The sequence below is a fragment of the Antechinus flavipes genome, chromosome 6, assembly GCF_016432865.1.
Source record: "Antechinus flavipes isolate AdamAnt ecotype Samford, QLD, Australia chromosome 6, AdamAnt_v2, whole genome shotgun sequence".
NCBI lineage: Eukaryota > Metazoa > Chordata > Mammalia > Dasyuromorphia > Dasyuridae > Antechinus > Antechinus flavipes.
This window is the reverse complement of record NC_067403.1, coordinates 209,674,165-209,688,278: the sequence shown is the minus strand read 5'-3', so window position 1 is coordinate 209,688,278 and position 14,114 is coordinate 209,674,165. Positions and strand designations below refer to the sequence as shown.

Below are 14,114 nucleotides of genomic sequence, written 5' to 3'. Positions count from 1 at the left end.
TTTTGTATTAAATTTAATATATACATTCTAAACTATGTAATAGAAGTTTGCTTTTCTGATTTTTTTTTTGTATGTTGAAATGTTCATAGCTGCTGTTTAAGTTCATGATTAAAAAGAAAATAAATGATGCACAAAACACAACACAGTTTTCCAGATATTGCCTAACCCAGAATGGAGCATAGCAAACTATTAACTTACTTTGAAGACTGTGACTCTCTTCAAGAGACTTATAATAACATTATCTTTTTGGGGTGACAGCTTTGTGCTTTGGTTCATCTTGAATTAGTTGTTCATCAAAGATGTTCATTATAGGAATTGTTGATCAGCCATATCTTATATTCTTGAAAATGATTTTTTTGAAACTTGATTGAGAAGTTTATACATAATTTTGTTAAATTGCATCATACTCAATTCATCCCATCTTTTGAGACTATCTAGATTTTTCCATATTTGGACTATTCTATCTCTTCATTTTCTATTCTATCTTCATATTACCTGCAGATTTGACAAGGATGTCATTTGTACTTTCATTTGAGTCAGAGACAAAAGTGTTCAGCATCACAAGGTCAAGGACATAAATATGGTAATGTCTACTAGAGGCCTTTTTCCAAGTTGATATTAACTTGTAACTTGGGTATTCCTTGGGTCCAGACATTCAGCCAATTCCATATTAACTTATCTGTATCTCCAGTTTCAGCTATTCATAAACAGAATAAGAGATTTTGCCAAATGCCTTGTTAAAAACATTGATTAGGGAATGACTAAACAAATTGTGGTGCTAAACATAACATAATATAATATTGCTACAACATAAGAAATAACAAACACAAAGGCTTCAGAGAAGCATAGGAAGTCTTATCTGAAATAAATAGACTGAGGAAAACTATACACAATGCCTACAACAATGAAACTGAATAATTATAATTATTTATAATTATATTTTATATAATTTTTAATAATTTATATTTTTATAATTTTATAATTATGACTATGCTTAGCCCAGGAATGCAAATTGAGAGAAGGCATCCTATTTCCTTCATTGCAGAGGTAAGATTCTTTTGGTATAGAATGTTGCAGTGTCAAAGAATAAATATTTTGGCTGGTTTTTCAAAATACTTTCCCCTCCCTCTCTTTATATCTTTATTTTAAGAGATGGCTTGCTGGGTTGAGTAGGTTTGGAAACATTCATAAAGTCATCAGTAATTTTTTTAAAAAAGAAAACAAATATTTTCACTACATTCTCCTTATCTACTAGTCTAGTTATCCAGCTAAAAAGAAAAGGAGTTAGTTTATGATCTCTTTTTTTAAATAACTTTTTATTGACAGAACCCATGCCAGGGTAATTTTTTACAGCATTATCCCTTGCACTCACTTCTGTTCTGATTTTTCCCTTCCCTCCCTCCACCCCCTCCCCCAGATGGCAAGCAGTTCTTTACATGTTAAATAGGTTACAGTATATCCTAGATACAATATATGTGTGCAGAACCGAACAGTTCTCTTGTTGCAGAAGGAGAATTGGATTCAGAAGGTATAAAAAACCCGGGAAGAAAAACAAAAATGCAAGCAGTTTATATTCATTTCCCAGTGTCCTTTCTTTGGGTGTAGCTGCTTCTGTTCATCCTTGATCAATTGAAACTGAATTAGCTCTCTTTATCGAAGAGACCCACTTCCATCAGAATACATTCTCAAACAGTATCATTGTTGAGGTATATAATGATCTCCTGGTTCTGCTCATTTCACTTAGCATCAGTTCATGTAAGTCTCGCCAGTCCTCTCTGTATTCATCCTGTTGGTCATTTCTTACAGAACAATAATATTCCATAACGTTCATATACCATAATTTACTCAACCATTCTCCAATTGATGGGCATCCATTCATTTTCCAGCTTCTAGCCACTACAAACAGCGCTGTCACAAACATTTTGACACATACAGGTCACTTTCCCTTCTTTAGTATCTCTTTGGGGTATAAACCCAGTAAAAACACTGCTGGATCAAAGAGTATGCAGTTTGATAACTTATGATCTCTTCTTGATGAAGTCATATTGATTTCCCAGTGTTAGCTACTTCCCTTTAAAACTAAATGATCATAAACTATCCCCTTACTAATGCGCTTCTAGACTTTTACCAAGAATTAAGGTCAAACTCTGGTCTGTAGACTTATTCTTTTTCCTATTTTGAAAATTTTCACATTTGGCTTTCTCCAATTCTGGAGCACTTCTGAAGAAAAACATTTCTCCTCCCAGATCTTTACAAGGTTACTAATAGCAAATCAACAATCACATCTGCCATTTCTTTGAACTCCTTGAGAATAGGATCCTCTTTTGAGTGATCTCGTGTATGATCTGTTAACCATTTTTGATTAAATGTTCCTTCTCAGCTAAAATTTGTTTTCCTTTTACAGATAGACATTGTGGAGGGGAACTAGGAGAGTTCACGGGGTATATTGAATCTCCAAACTACCCTGGGAATTATCCAGCCAACACTGAATGTACTTGGACTATCAATCCTCCTCCTAAGCGCCGCATTTTGATTGTGGTTCCTGAGATATTTCTGCCAATAGAGGATGAATGTGGAGACTACCTGGTGATGCGGAAAACCTGTAAGTTCCCTTCCCTTCCCATACGAAACAGGAAGGCTCACTCTGGAGCCTAATAGGTCCCTTGGGAGCTCTGCTTTGTCTTTGTAGAGCAGGCTAGAAAATTTCACCTTCTATCTTGGGAATCCTCCAGGTCATAAGAACATACGAACACTCTCCCTAAAAATTCTTGCATGTAGACATCACTTGGATGTCCATTACAGCTTCTGTTACACTGGGAGTTAGAGCATGACCTTCCAATACATGAAGATGCAGGCAACAAGCATTTTTTAAGCTGTATTCCTAATCCACCATGAGGATATAAAGAAAGGCAAAAACAATTCCTGCCTTCAAGAACTCACATCCTAATGAGGAAGACAATAGGTAAATAACCAGGAGCATTCAAGATATATACAAAGGAGATGGAAAATAATATTACTATGTAAGACTCGTGTTTCTTGTTCCATTATTTTTAGTCACATCCACCACTTCATGACTCCATTTGGGGTTTTCTTAGAAAAGATACACTAAAGTGGTTTGCCATATCCTTCTCCAGTTCATTTTACAGATGAGGAAATTGAGGCAAACGGGGTTCAGGGACTTGTTCAGGTTTACACAGCTAGTACTTGTTTGAATTTAGATTTGAACTCAGGTTTTCCTGACTCCAGGTCTTCACTTTGTGCACTGTGCAACCTAGCTGTCTTCAGAGGTAATAAGTGGCTATTGGAGTTCATTGAGTAGAAGTGTGTCAAGGGCAGCAAGTGCTTTAGAAAAGTCACTTTGGCAGCGAAGTAGAGGATGGATTGGGGTGGGGAGAGATTTGGGGCAAAGAGACCAAGCAGAAGGCTATCGTGATAGTCCAGGTAAGAGGTGAGGAATTCAGCTCTTTGTAATACAGAGACCATGAGGCAGATAGAGAGAGAGATGTCTCCTGACACCAGCATTATAATGGAATTCTCTCTAATGTAGTGATTTTTTACACAGAGCATATCTTGCCAGGATGAGGGCTCAGGGCTGTGTCCAAGAGGGATCAATGGTAACAAGCCAGAAAGACTGACCTAAACATTTATGTGTCTGTACTTAGGGTATGGCTAAAAGAAAAGTCACTCTTGCAACCTGAGACTACCCAGTTCAAAAGTACATAAAAGATGATGTGGCTGCAGATTAAATGTCCAGCCTCTAATCTTTTTGTTTTCAACCATATGAAAGAGAGGGAGGCACCCCAAATTCTAGCTTTATTTTTGGTTTTGTTACATTTTCAAACTGCCTCCATGTGTAATGATTCAATTGGGCATGAAGATTTCCTCAGTTAAATGAATTTTCTTTGTTTCATGAGTTTTCAAAAAGGCAAATCTATTTGTTATCTGCTCAATAAAGAGGTTTGGATCTCTAGCATACATTTCCTTTGGCAGCTTCCTCCAACTCTGTGACAACCTATGAAACCTGCCAAACATATGAACGTCCTATAGCTTTCACCTCCAGATCGAAGAAGTTGTGGATTCAGTTTAAATCTAATGAAGGAAACAGTGCCAAAGGATTCCAAGTCCCTTATGTAACATATGATGGTAAGGACTCAAATCTGATCCCCTTTTGACTTCATTGCTCAATATGAAATGTTTTCATATTTTTAACAGAAATAATTTCTGAGGCAGCTGAAGAACTACTGAGCACAAATGTTTCAGAAAAGCAAGGAAGGGTGAGGGGAGAGAATGTTGTAAATCTTTACAGGTGTTAAACTTCTATTTGAGGGCTCTGAGTGTGGTAATGGAAAGAGGCCTTATATAAATTCAATAAAAATTTAAATCTCTAGAATCACCAATAAATGTATTAGGTAGCCGAGTTTCCCCTGAAGTTGAATGTTTTTACCCTTACTCTTATCACATATTCTTAAGAATCAGAAAAAAAATCTTGGAAACCATTTAAGTTTAAGTATCAAATCTTTTTTAAAAAATTAAATCATTATGGGTAGAAACTTTTCCACAATATCTTATATAACTTTATGCTTTCTTAAATAGAAGATAAAAAACATAATTTTACCTCTTGATTACTCACAGTTGTCATTTGTTAATATGAATCATTGTCTTCTGTAATTTTACAGTGAGGCCAGTTGTGAAGTATAGTTGTGAAGAGATCCAGCGAGGAAAGTGACAAGTTATTATTCAGAATGAATACATGGCCAATGTTGAGACTGGCAGTTCTCCTCAATTAGCCAATAAGCTTTTAATAAGTTATTATATTGTAGTATGGCATGCTGCTTCAGTAAGATTGTACTTCCCACAACCTTTTGGTGATGGGATACATCATTCTGATTGGAGATGGACTATTTGTATTAAAGTTAGAAGTAAAAATAATGTTGAAACAATTCTGCCACAAGAGAAACAAAAATAGTATCATTCATTTCCAACAGAGGACTACCAGGAGCTCATTGAAGACATAGTCCGAGATGGCAGGTTATATGCATCTGAAAATCATCAGGAAATACTAAAGGTCAGTGTTCTGGGTAATGTCCAAAGCTACAGAATTTGTGAGATCTAAAGCATCTTAGAGGCCATCTCATCCAAACCCATAAGACTTGTTTCTCTGTGATGAGGTACAAATGATGAGGTAGAGAATTGGGATGGGGAATCCCCTCTGGTCGATGCAGGTCCAATGTGAAAGAATTCACAAACCCAAAAAGTCTGTATGGCAAAAGAGAATTTATTGTTCACTTGGAAGCCAGCCTGTTAAGAAGACAGACTTCTTAGTGGCAAAAGGTCCTGTCAGGGAAGTAACAAGGGTTAACACTGAGAAGAGAATAACTTCTTAGGAGGCAAGAGTCCTGGCAGGCAGCTTTGTCAAGAAGAGAGCTTCCTTGGCAAAGCAAATTCCTGTTTCAGGCTTCTGCAAAGATTCGGAATTTAGAGTTGTCTTTTATTATCAGTTTGAGGCTCAGGTTTCAATCAATGCCCTGGGCCTAGATTTCCAGTTGAAAAGAGAGTTTCAAGCCACTCTATAGGATTATCAGGCCAAGATCTCCAACTAAATAAAATCACTTAACTTGGAGAGGACGTTGTCTGGGAAAGAGATGCCTTTCCCAGGGGAGAGCCTGAAACCCTGAATCTCCTGTACCCACCAGGGTTCATTCTGCCTCAGTATAAGAATGTTCAGTGGAGGTCAGAGGTGAGGGAAGAACTTGCTCCCTCTTAGAGCTATTTCAGGTGATTCTAATTGTTGGAAAGTTTTTCCTGATTCCAAGTTTTGAATTAACATCTTTGCAACTTGTGCTTGTTGATGCTGGTGCTACCTTCTGGTCAACCAGAACAAGCAGCCTAAACTTCTTCCAGATGGCATCCCTTAAAATACTTGAAAATTTATTATTGTGTCCTCTTTTAAATCTTCTTCCTCTGACTTTCCCCCCCACTAATATTCTCCTCAAATTCAGCTTGATCCTGAGGTCTTTCTATATCTTGACTGGCTTTCTCTGGATGCTCTCATCTTGTCAGTGTCCTTCCTAAATGTGATGTCTACAGCTAAGCAGAACTTTTCCTTTGTGGTTTTACCAAGGAGTAGTACAGTCTGATTATTACCATCTTAGTCCTAGCCATTATGACCCTCTTAATTCAACTTTAAATTCTATTAGCTTTTAAATCTTTCTATTACATTTCTGACTTATATTAAGCTTGTAGTTCACTAAAATCCCTAGATGTATTTGTATGAACTGCTGTTTAGTCATATTACTGCCATCTTACACTTGATGAGGATGATTTTTTTTGATCCCAGATAAGATTTAACATTATTTCCTAATAAATCTAAAATTAATAAATATGTTAATATCTTGAAAATATTGATTATTTCATCCAACTAGAGGCTATCACTCCTTATTTTGTATTATTATCTGTAAATTAGTTAGAGATGCTATCTGTGGTTTCATCCAAGTTTTATTGATAAAATATTAAAACCTGGGATCATCTTCAGATCTCTGGGACAATCTTCCAGAAACCTTCTTCCAGGCTGACATTAAACCAAGTGGTTGTTCTTCGAGTCTGTCTAATCAGTTCTGATTCTATTCACCTATATCTATTGCTTTATCTATCTCTCTCCATCTTTTCCACAAGCATAATATAAAAGATTATCAAATGCTTTGCCAAAATCTTAATAATTTTTCCTACATAAATTATACCTACATTTTTCCATTGTTCTACCAGTTGGGTAACCCAGTTACAAAAGGGAAATGATGTTAATCTGTCACAAACTATTCTTGATGATGCCATACTGGCTTTTTTTTTTTTTTTTGATCCCCAATGCTTTTTCTAGATGTTTGCTAACCACTCCTTTAATACTATGTTGTATAAATTTGCCAGTCTGGAGTCACCAGTTTATGTGTGTTAGTGTGTTCTTTTTTTTTTTTTTCCTTTTTTATGAAAATCAGGACATTTGTTCTTCTCTAGCCTGGTAACTCCCATTCTTTTCAGTAATTCAGAGATCACTGATAGTATCCAGACTGGACCCAGACTTTTTGGGAAGCCTGACCTCTAATGAGAAGAGCCAGATTTATTTCTTTTACTTTATAGTATATGTAAAGTTAAGATTTGGGTCTATGTCTAGGGTCTCCTTAAAGAGGAGAGTAGAAGAGTACTCAAATTATAATGTAAACCAAGTATGGGCAGGCATTTATTTCTTGCACATGAAAGAAATTTTTAAGTAAAAGAATCTCACATGCATGAATTAATGTAAATACTTAAAATAAGATACAGCAAAATAATTATTGGAACATGAAACAATTTGCAAGATTACTGAATAGGGATTGTTTCATCTCACCTCACTTTTTGCTGTCCAAACAACTCCAGGTCCATGTCTTCTGGCAAGCCAGGCCAGGTCTTGGTCTCGCCTCTTGTCAGTAGTCATCATCTTAGATGCTCAACTCCTCCTTACTACCCACTAACTCCAGGGAGGGACCCAAGCTCTCTAGGAGGTTGCTGTCAAGACTGGGCTTGCCCATGGTCCATCACAAGATCATTGATGGTCAGGCTAAGAAAGAGAGCAGAAGAGGCATTCAGGCTCTAGTTGTGGCTCCTTGCCCTTGTAGCTAAGGCTAGTTGTCTGGGCCTGGTGTTAGGTTCCCATCCACACCCTCCAGTGAAACCCTGGGAGGGTAGTCAGCCAGGGCAAGGAAAGAGAAGGGAGGTGGGTCATTCCTAAGGGTCCACTGAGACTTTGGCCTTTATTGATCAGTGGCCAGGAAGGTGTTGCTTCCTCACCTCCAAAGCACTCTTTCGTGGGAGGAACCTTCGGTTACCCCTAAAGTGCCCATCACAGAGACAGAAGAATCCCTTTAAGGACAACTTGACCCATGCCCTGATAAATGAATCTGGCTTTTTAAAATGCTTTTTTCTTGGTCTTGGCTTCACTCGGAAGCTGCAGTTCATTTTAAGCATCTTGTAAAATGATCCGCCATATCTTTGTATTTGTCTTCCATTCACCTGCCTTTTTTTTTCTTTTTTGTAAATATTTTTATAGAGAACTTACCTCTTCTTCCTAATAGGAATTGCTTTTTTTGGTGTCTTCAGAATTTCATTCTTGAGAATTTCCCCTCCTTCCTGCATTGACTTCCTGTGTAGAATTTTAATTAAGATGTCACAAATTGTCCTTTTTCTGAACCCCTTTGAAATCTGCTCCCCCTCATTACAGACTACATATCAGACTGCTCCTCTAATCTTCTCTCACAAAATTCTGTTATTTTCCTTCAGAGATGTTCATCATTTTCACTTTCATTGCTAGTTTTTCCTTTTTTATGAGACCAGGTACCAGAATAGAATTTCCCCTGATTAATTCCTATCTTTGTTGAAGTATGTTGGACAGCAAAAAGTGAAGTAGTTAAGGAATGTCAAGAAATTATTAGTTGTTCTGTTGTGAGAGAGTGACAGATCCCAAGGATGTCCAGATAATTAAAATCCCTCAGAACAACTATATCATGTCTCCTGCCAACTTTGTGATCTCTTTTCCAAATCCCTTTTCTATTTCCTTTTGCTATCCAGTGTGGTCTGCAATGTGTTCTAATGATAATAGCAAATTTGCTGACCTTCACTCAAATGGTCTCTACCATACTCCTCTCTCTAAGTCCTGAATTTCTTTAACGACTGTCTTATTAATATATAATAGTCCTCTACCATCACTTTTACCTATCTTATTCTCTTTTTTAACTCTTTAAAATTTTGCTTTTAACTGATACTTTTAAGAGTAATAATAATTGATATTTATGTGGTATCATGAAGTTTACAAAATGCTTTATTTATATTGATTCCTTTAATCTTTGGAACAATTCTTTGAGGTAGGTGATATTATTATCTTTTTTTTTTTTAACAGAAGAAGAAACTGAAACTGAGATAGATTAATTGCCCAGACTTGCCCAGAGTAGCACAGATAGTAAGTGTCCTAGGTGGGTTATTAACTCAGATATACTTGACTCCAGGTCCAATGCTATCCACCATGCCAGGTTTCTTTTTGTACATCACTATTACTTCCCACTCATTCTTCCCTCCTTTTACCCTCTAGAACTTTCTTTTGTAACAAAAAAATAAAAATATGTGCCTCTGAAGTCAGGATCATGCCTTCATTGATCACCATCCCAATGTCTTTTATCTAGTTTTTTTTAATAAGATAATTCCCTTCTAATGATATATGCCAGGTATGGGTCATATCCCATCAAGTTGGTGGTAGCTTTGAGGTCAAATTTTCTTGCTTCCATTAAAATCTCTAATTCTCATTCCTTGTTTTATTAAAAGATATATGAAGACATAAATTTTGTCTCCTGTAAATTTTTGAGTATCTTCACTATTATCACTTATTATTTTCAAAACTATTTTGTTGCTGTTCTCTGAGATATTAATTCTTTTGTCTTTTCTCCTTTTTTAAATTTAAAGTTTTTTGGATCAAATTGGCAAAATCCCAGAAAATGCACTCATTCTAATATTTGTTGAATATAATCCGTCCCTACCATTGCTATTTTTGAATCTGTCATCCAGAAAATGAATCCCCAGTTGAATTGAAGCTATAAGATACCCATTCACAGTAAGAGGTATTGACTTCCTAGATCTTCCTTTTCTTATGAATCCTATCAGCAGTCAAACTCAATAAAAACAGTACATGTGCTTTTTAGATCTTTTCTTTCTTGAGGATGATTCTTAGTAACCTTTCTCAGTTCATTCTAGCAATATTATTTGTGCCAGAAGTGGATACTAGTCATCAGGTGTGACAAGTGTGAGACATTCTCTTGTCATGTCCCTACTATATACCAGAAAGATGGCAGATATCTCTCTTATTGTTATCAGGCCAATAAATAACGACTTCACTCCCTACCCCCTAGCAAGACCTACCAGCCAATAGCACTGGATTCTTTTTCCTTTGGCCCTTACTAAGTGACCCCTCACCTTGTGACATCTCTGAATTCACAACATTATTCCTTGGAGAAGCAGCTGCTTTCTTTTGGAGGATCCAGTTCACCCTTCTTTGTATAGTTATCTATCATGCTTTTAAAAGCCTTCAATGTTCTTTCTCTTTTTTGTCACCACCTTTTTACCATTCCAAAGCAACAAGAAGGAGCTGTATCATTTTAACATGAAATGTTTGGGAACCCTTGACTTCTTCATATACTTTTCATAAAGCTTTAGACATTTGAAGCAATTCATAGTAAACAACAACAATCATTCTCCAATAGTATGGAGGGGACATGTTACGTTCTCAAAGACTATGGCCATGAAATACAAGCTATGCTGGATCCACACAACCCACACAGACTTTGGGAAAGGCCAGGTTATAGTCTATAATCCTCTCATCCCAAGACCAGTCTTCCCTATGGAGATTAGCCATGAGGTGACGAATTCCTTCAGCCCTCACAACACATGAGGATCATCTATTAAAGTGTACTATAATTAGGATCTACATTGAGGGAGGGAGGGACCCTCTGAAAAAATCTTTAGTTGTTTGATGTATTAAAACTTAATAGTTTTATTTGACAAAATCCTTTCCTTGTAAGAACCTCATCAGATAGGTAGTGTTCTTGTCTCCATTTATACATGAAATTGAGGCCCAAGGGGCCTGAATGCTTTGTTTAGGATTGCATATATAGTAAATGTTAGAGTTGAACCTGAAGTTCAGGTCTTATAACTCAAGTATAGTATTCTTCCCACTATATTATATTGTCTTTGTCCCCAAAGCAAACCCAGAAGTTTTCAGAAAGCTCAATCTTGACAAACATCTGAATAAAGGAATTGATTTTTGTCCTGTATCTAGGAAAAATATATATAAGGAAAAAAACTAGGTTAGAGAGATACCACGTCAATGAAGTGATGACAGAGTCCATTGACCAAAATTTTGTTCTTTTTAGGATAAGAAATTAATCAAGGCTTTGTTTGATGTCCTGGCACATCCACAAAATTACTTCAAGTATACAGCACAGGAGTCCAGAGAGATGTTTCCAAGATCATTCATCCGATTACTACGATCCAAAGTGTCCAGGTTTTTGAGACCTTACAAATGACTCTTTCCTCATCTTAACAGCTCCAAGTGCTCATGCTCCAGACTGTGGAGTTTTCAAGGACAGAGCTGTGTCTGCCGCTTGCATGCCAGGGGAAGGAGGGGCATGGTGCCAGTATTAATGACTCTTTAGAGTTTAATTTTTATAGGTAATTCAAATATTTTGATAAACTGACTTGTATTTTTCTTCCAAAAGATCTTGTATACAGTTGTAACTGGTCATTGGTGTGCTGTATCAGACAGTGCCATCAGCGTTAGGCAGAGAGAAGCTTTCAAAAGGAACTGTGTCTATTATCCACAGAGCCTTCTCCTTGCTGCAAGTAGTGATGTGGAATAAGAAAGACTAAGGACCAGCTTCCCTGAAGCACGTTTCAGTCCCATCACCATAAAAAGCTAGCCTATCATTCATGCTTCTCATTCCTCACTATTAGAAACTGCTGAAGGAACCTCCGAGTGACACTGGTGGCAAGTGGCAAGTGAATTTCCTTGTCTGGAACCAGTCTGGTTCTGTTCAGGAGCTCAGCCATTTCATGTTCTCCTTACTGAGGATATGGAGACAGGTCTCATCCATTCAGAATTCGGAGCAAAAGATCCCCAATGTTGGGTTTCAGGCAATCATTTTCCAGGTAAACTGGAAAGGACATGTTTGGGTCAATGAGTTCCAAGTTATGTGACCTCAGGCCCAGGTAGTAGAGTTCTGAAAGAATATAATAAAGAATGTTTGAAGTGAAGAGAATTAAAATAAAATGATAAAAAAAATTCTATAAAAATGTAATAATGATTGCTTTCTGATATTCATATTGCCCATTAATATTTTATTGTTCATGCTCGGGGGGGGGGAGGGGGAATAGCATCATAATCTTTTGTTCCATTTCTATTTATTTTCCAAAAACCATCCCATTGGTCATCTCATTGAATTTTCACCCTCCTGGTTGGCCATTTTTGGCCCTATGAAATCCCAATCTCTGAATCAGAGGATTCCTTTCTTATCCACCATCTTTCTTACTCACTCAACCTCTTTTCCAATGAACTGCCTCCAATACATTTGCCACCTTTTACTTTTATTGTTTGGTGACCACATAGAGATATCATTTCCATCATGAAGAATTCTGACTTTGCTTTTTGTTGTCAACCAATTTTTTGATGTGTTCATCATCATAGCATGCTATGGAATTAAGTCTTTTAATAGTGGAAAGAGTAGTGAATTTGGGAGAACTGAATTCAAATTCATGCCTGTGTGACTTCAGAGAAGTCTTCACCTCCTTAGTTATACCTTTTGTAAAACTGGGATGATGAGACTTGCATTCCTCATAGTGTTGTGCACTATTATTACTTCAGTCACCACTGTGTGGCTAGAGCTTAAACTGTTCTAAGCTGTTCTACATTATCACCATACTCTAAGTAGCCCTGGGAAAATTCTGGTGGGGTATAATTGGGTAGGTATAGATCCAATCTTAATAAGGATTTTTTGGACCAATAGCAGCTTAAACCACCACATGTGAACTTAGTAGAAGAATCTGTGAGATTAGAGTAAGTTTGATCTATGGAACAGTCTGTGAAAGCCCTGTGACTTCAAATACTTTGAGAGATCTGTGGTCTCATTATTATCAATGAGAATTCTACCCAGCTGTTCATCATCTACCTTCTGATCCTGTATATTTCTTATAAATTATTTCCATAAATCCCCCTGAGAAAATTCCCCCACTATCCTGAAGGCCTTCTTCTGGCTTTAATATTCTATAGTTATTAAGAGCAGTTAGGTAGGCAGTACATAGAGCACTGACCCTGCAGTTAGGAGGACTTGAATTCAAGTCCAGCCTCAGACACTTATTAGCTATGTGACCTTGGGCACCTTGGAGAAAAAAGAATGCTATAAGAATGTTATAAATATCAGTTCAACACATGAGGTATCTGTATTTCCTCCACCTTTGCCACCTGTGCAAGTCCACATTCTCTGAATAATGTCCAGTAATTGTGGATAATGTGCTAAAGTTTATGCCCTTTAAGATGCCATTGTCCTTTGGGTGACCTGCAAATTCTGATTTTTCTGAGATGATAGTCCATGATTTGTTGGCTATAATTACTACAGGAATATCAACATGAGAGCGCTGGAGAGAGGGAAAGAAGGGAAACAAAAAAGAGAGAGAGAGGGAGAAGAGAAATGGCCTTTTCTAGTACATAGAGATCACTTAAATCATTGATTGTTCAAATATGATCTGGCTTGATTGCCCCTAATCTAGTTCTGTGTCTACCTTCTTGTACCTCAACAGTGTCTGTCCAATATACATGTACTGATATAATCCTGGGAAATATGAAATCTTAAAATGAAAAAGCATTTTATTCAGTGCTCCTAAAGCACTGTGCTAGACACATAGAGGCTATTCACATTCTAAACTGAGAAGACAGCTCATATAGGAAGGTTCAGCTACCAGTCAGATGGAAAAGCCCAGTGGCTGTTAGAATGCAGTGGGAAGCAGATGGTACTGTGCCTCCTGTAGTGTCATTTCCATTGCTAAAACGGTATAGGTTTCCTAGGTTGAATCATTTGAGGTGCCAGGAACTCGGGTGGTGAGAACTTTCTTTTCCTGGTCCTCGGTAGCGATGGTTCTAAAGAAAGCAGAAGCTGCAGCACCTGCAAAGATAGTTGCTCAGTGACATCTCAGTAAAGGTTTCTTCCCTGGAAGATGGAAGGGGGAAGCCAGTCTAGAAGCAGTTTCAGCGGGCTCAGGGAACTTGCTCTTCCTGGGGCTCTTGGGTTTACTGGTCCAAATCACCCAAATGAGATAAAATGGGGTAATATTTGTAAAAATGCAAGCACAGGGCTTGGAACATAAACATTCTGTAAAGGTTGCTTGTCATTCCTTTCCCTTTTCTCCTTCTATCTTTGGCAGTCATCACCAATTGGCTTTGTGGGTGGTAGGTTGGGGATTGCTCTCCTGGAGTGTGATAGGAAGCAGAAGTGATTGTCTGGGGCCGATGATGTTCCCAGAGCTCTTGGGCTCCAAGTCCCAGACTTCTCTCTGCA

The 14,114-nt window shown here is 37.4% G+C and overlaps 1 protein-coding gene across 1 annotated transcript in view; it reads left to right on the top strand.

Annotated features, from left to right (window-relative positions):
• Window positions 1–11,867, top strand: part of SCUBE2 (signal peptide, CUB domain and EGF like domain containing 2) — an 86,954-nt gene extending 75,087 nt beyond the window's left edge. Inside the window, exons 20-23 of the mRNA XM_051964964.1 lie at window positions 2,405–2,602; window positions 3,991–4,143; window positions 4,986–5,065; window positions 10,941–11,867. Of these exons, the coding sequence (XP_051820924.1) occupies window positions 2,405–2,602; window positions 3,991–4,143; window positions 4,986–5,065; window positions 10,941–11,093 (584 nt within the window). The 3' untranslated portion in view covers window positions 11,094–11,867. The remainder of the gene's footprint in view (window positions 1–2,404; window positions 2,603–3,990; window positions 4,144–4,985; window positions 5,066–10,940) is intronic.
• Window positions 11,868–14,114: the final 2,247 nt, after the last annotated feature.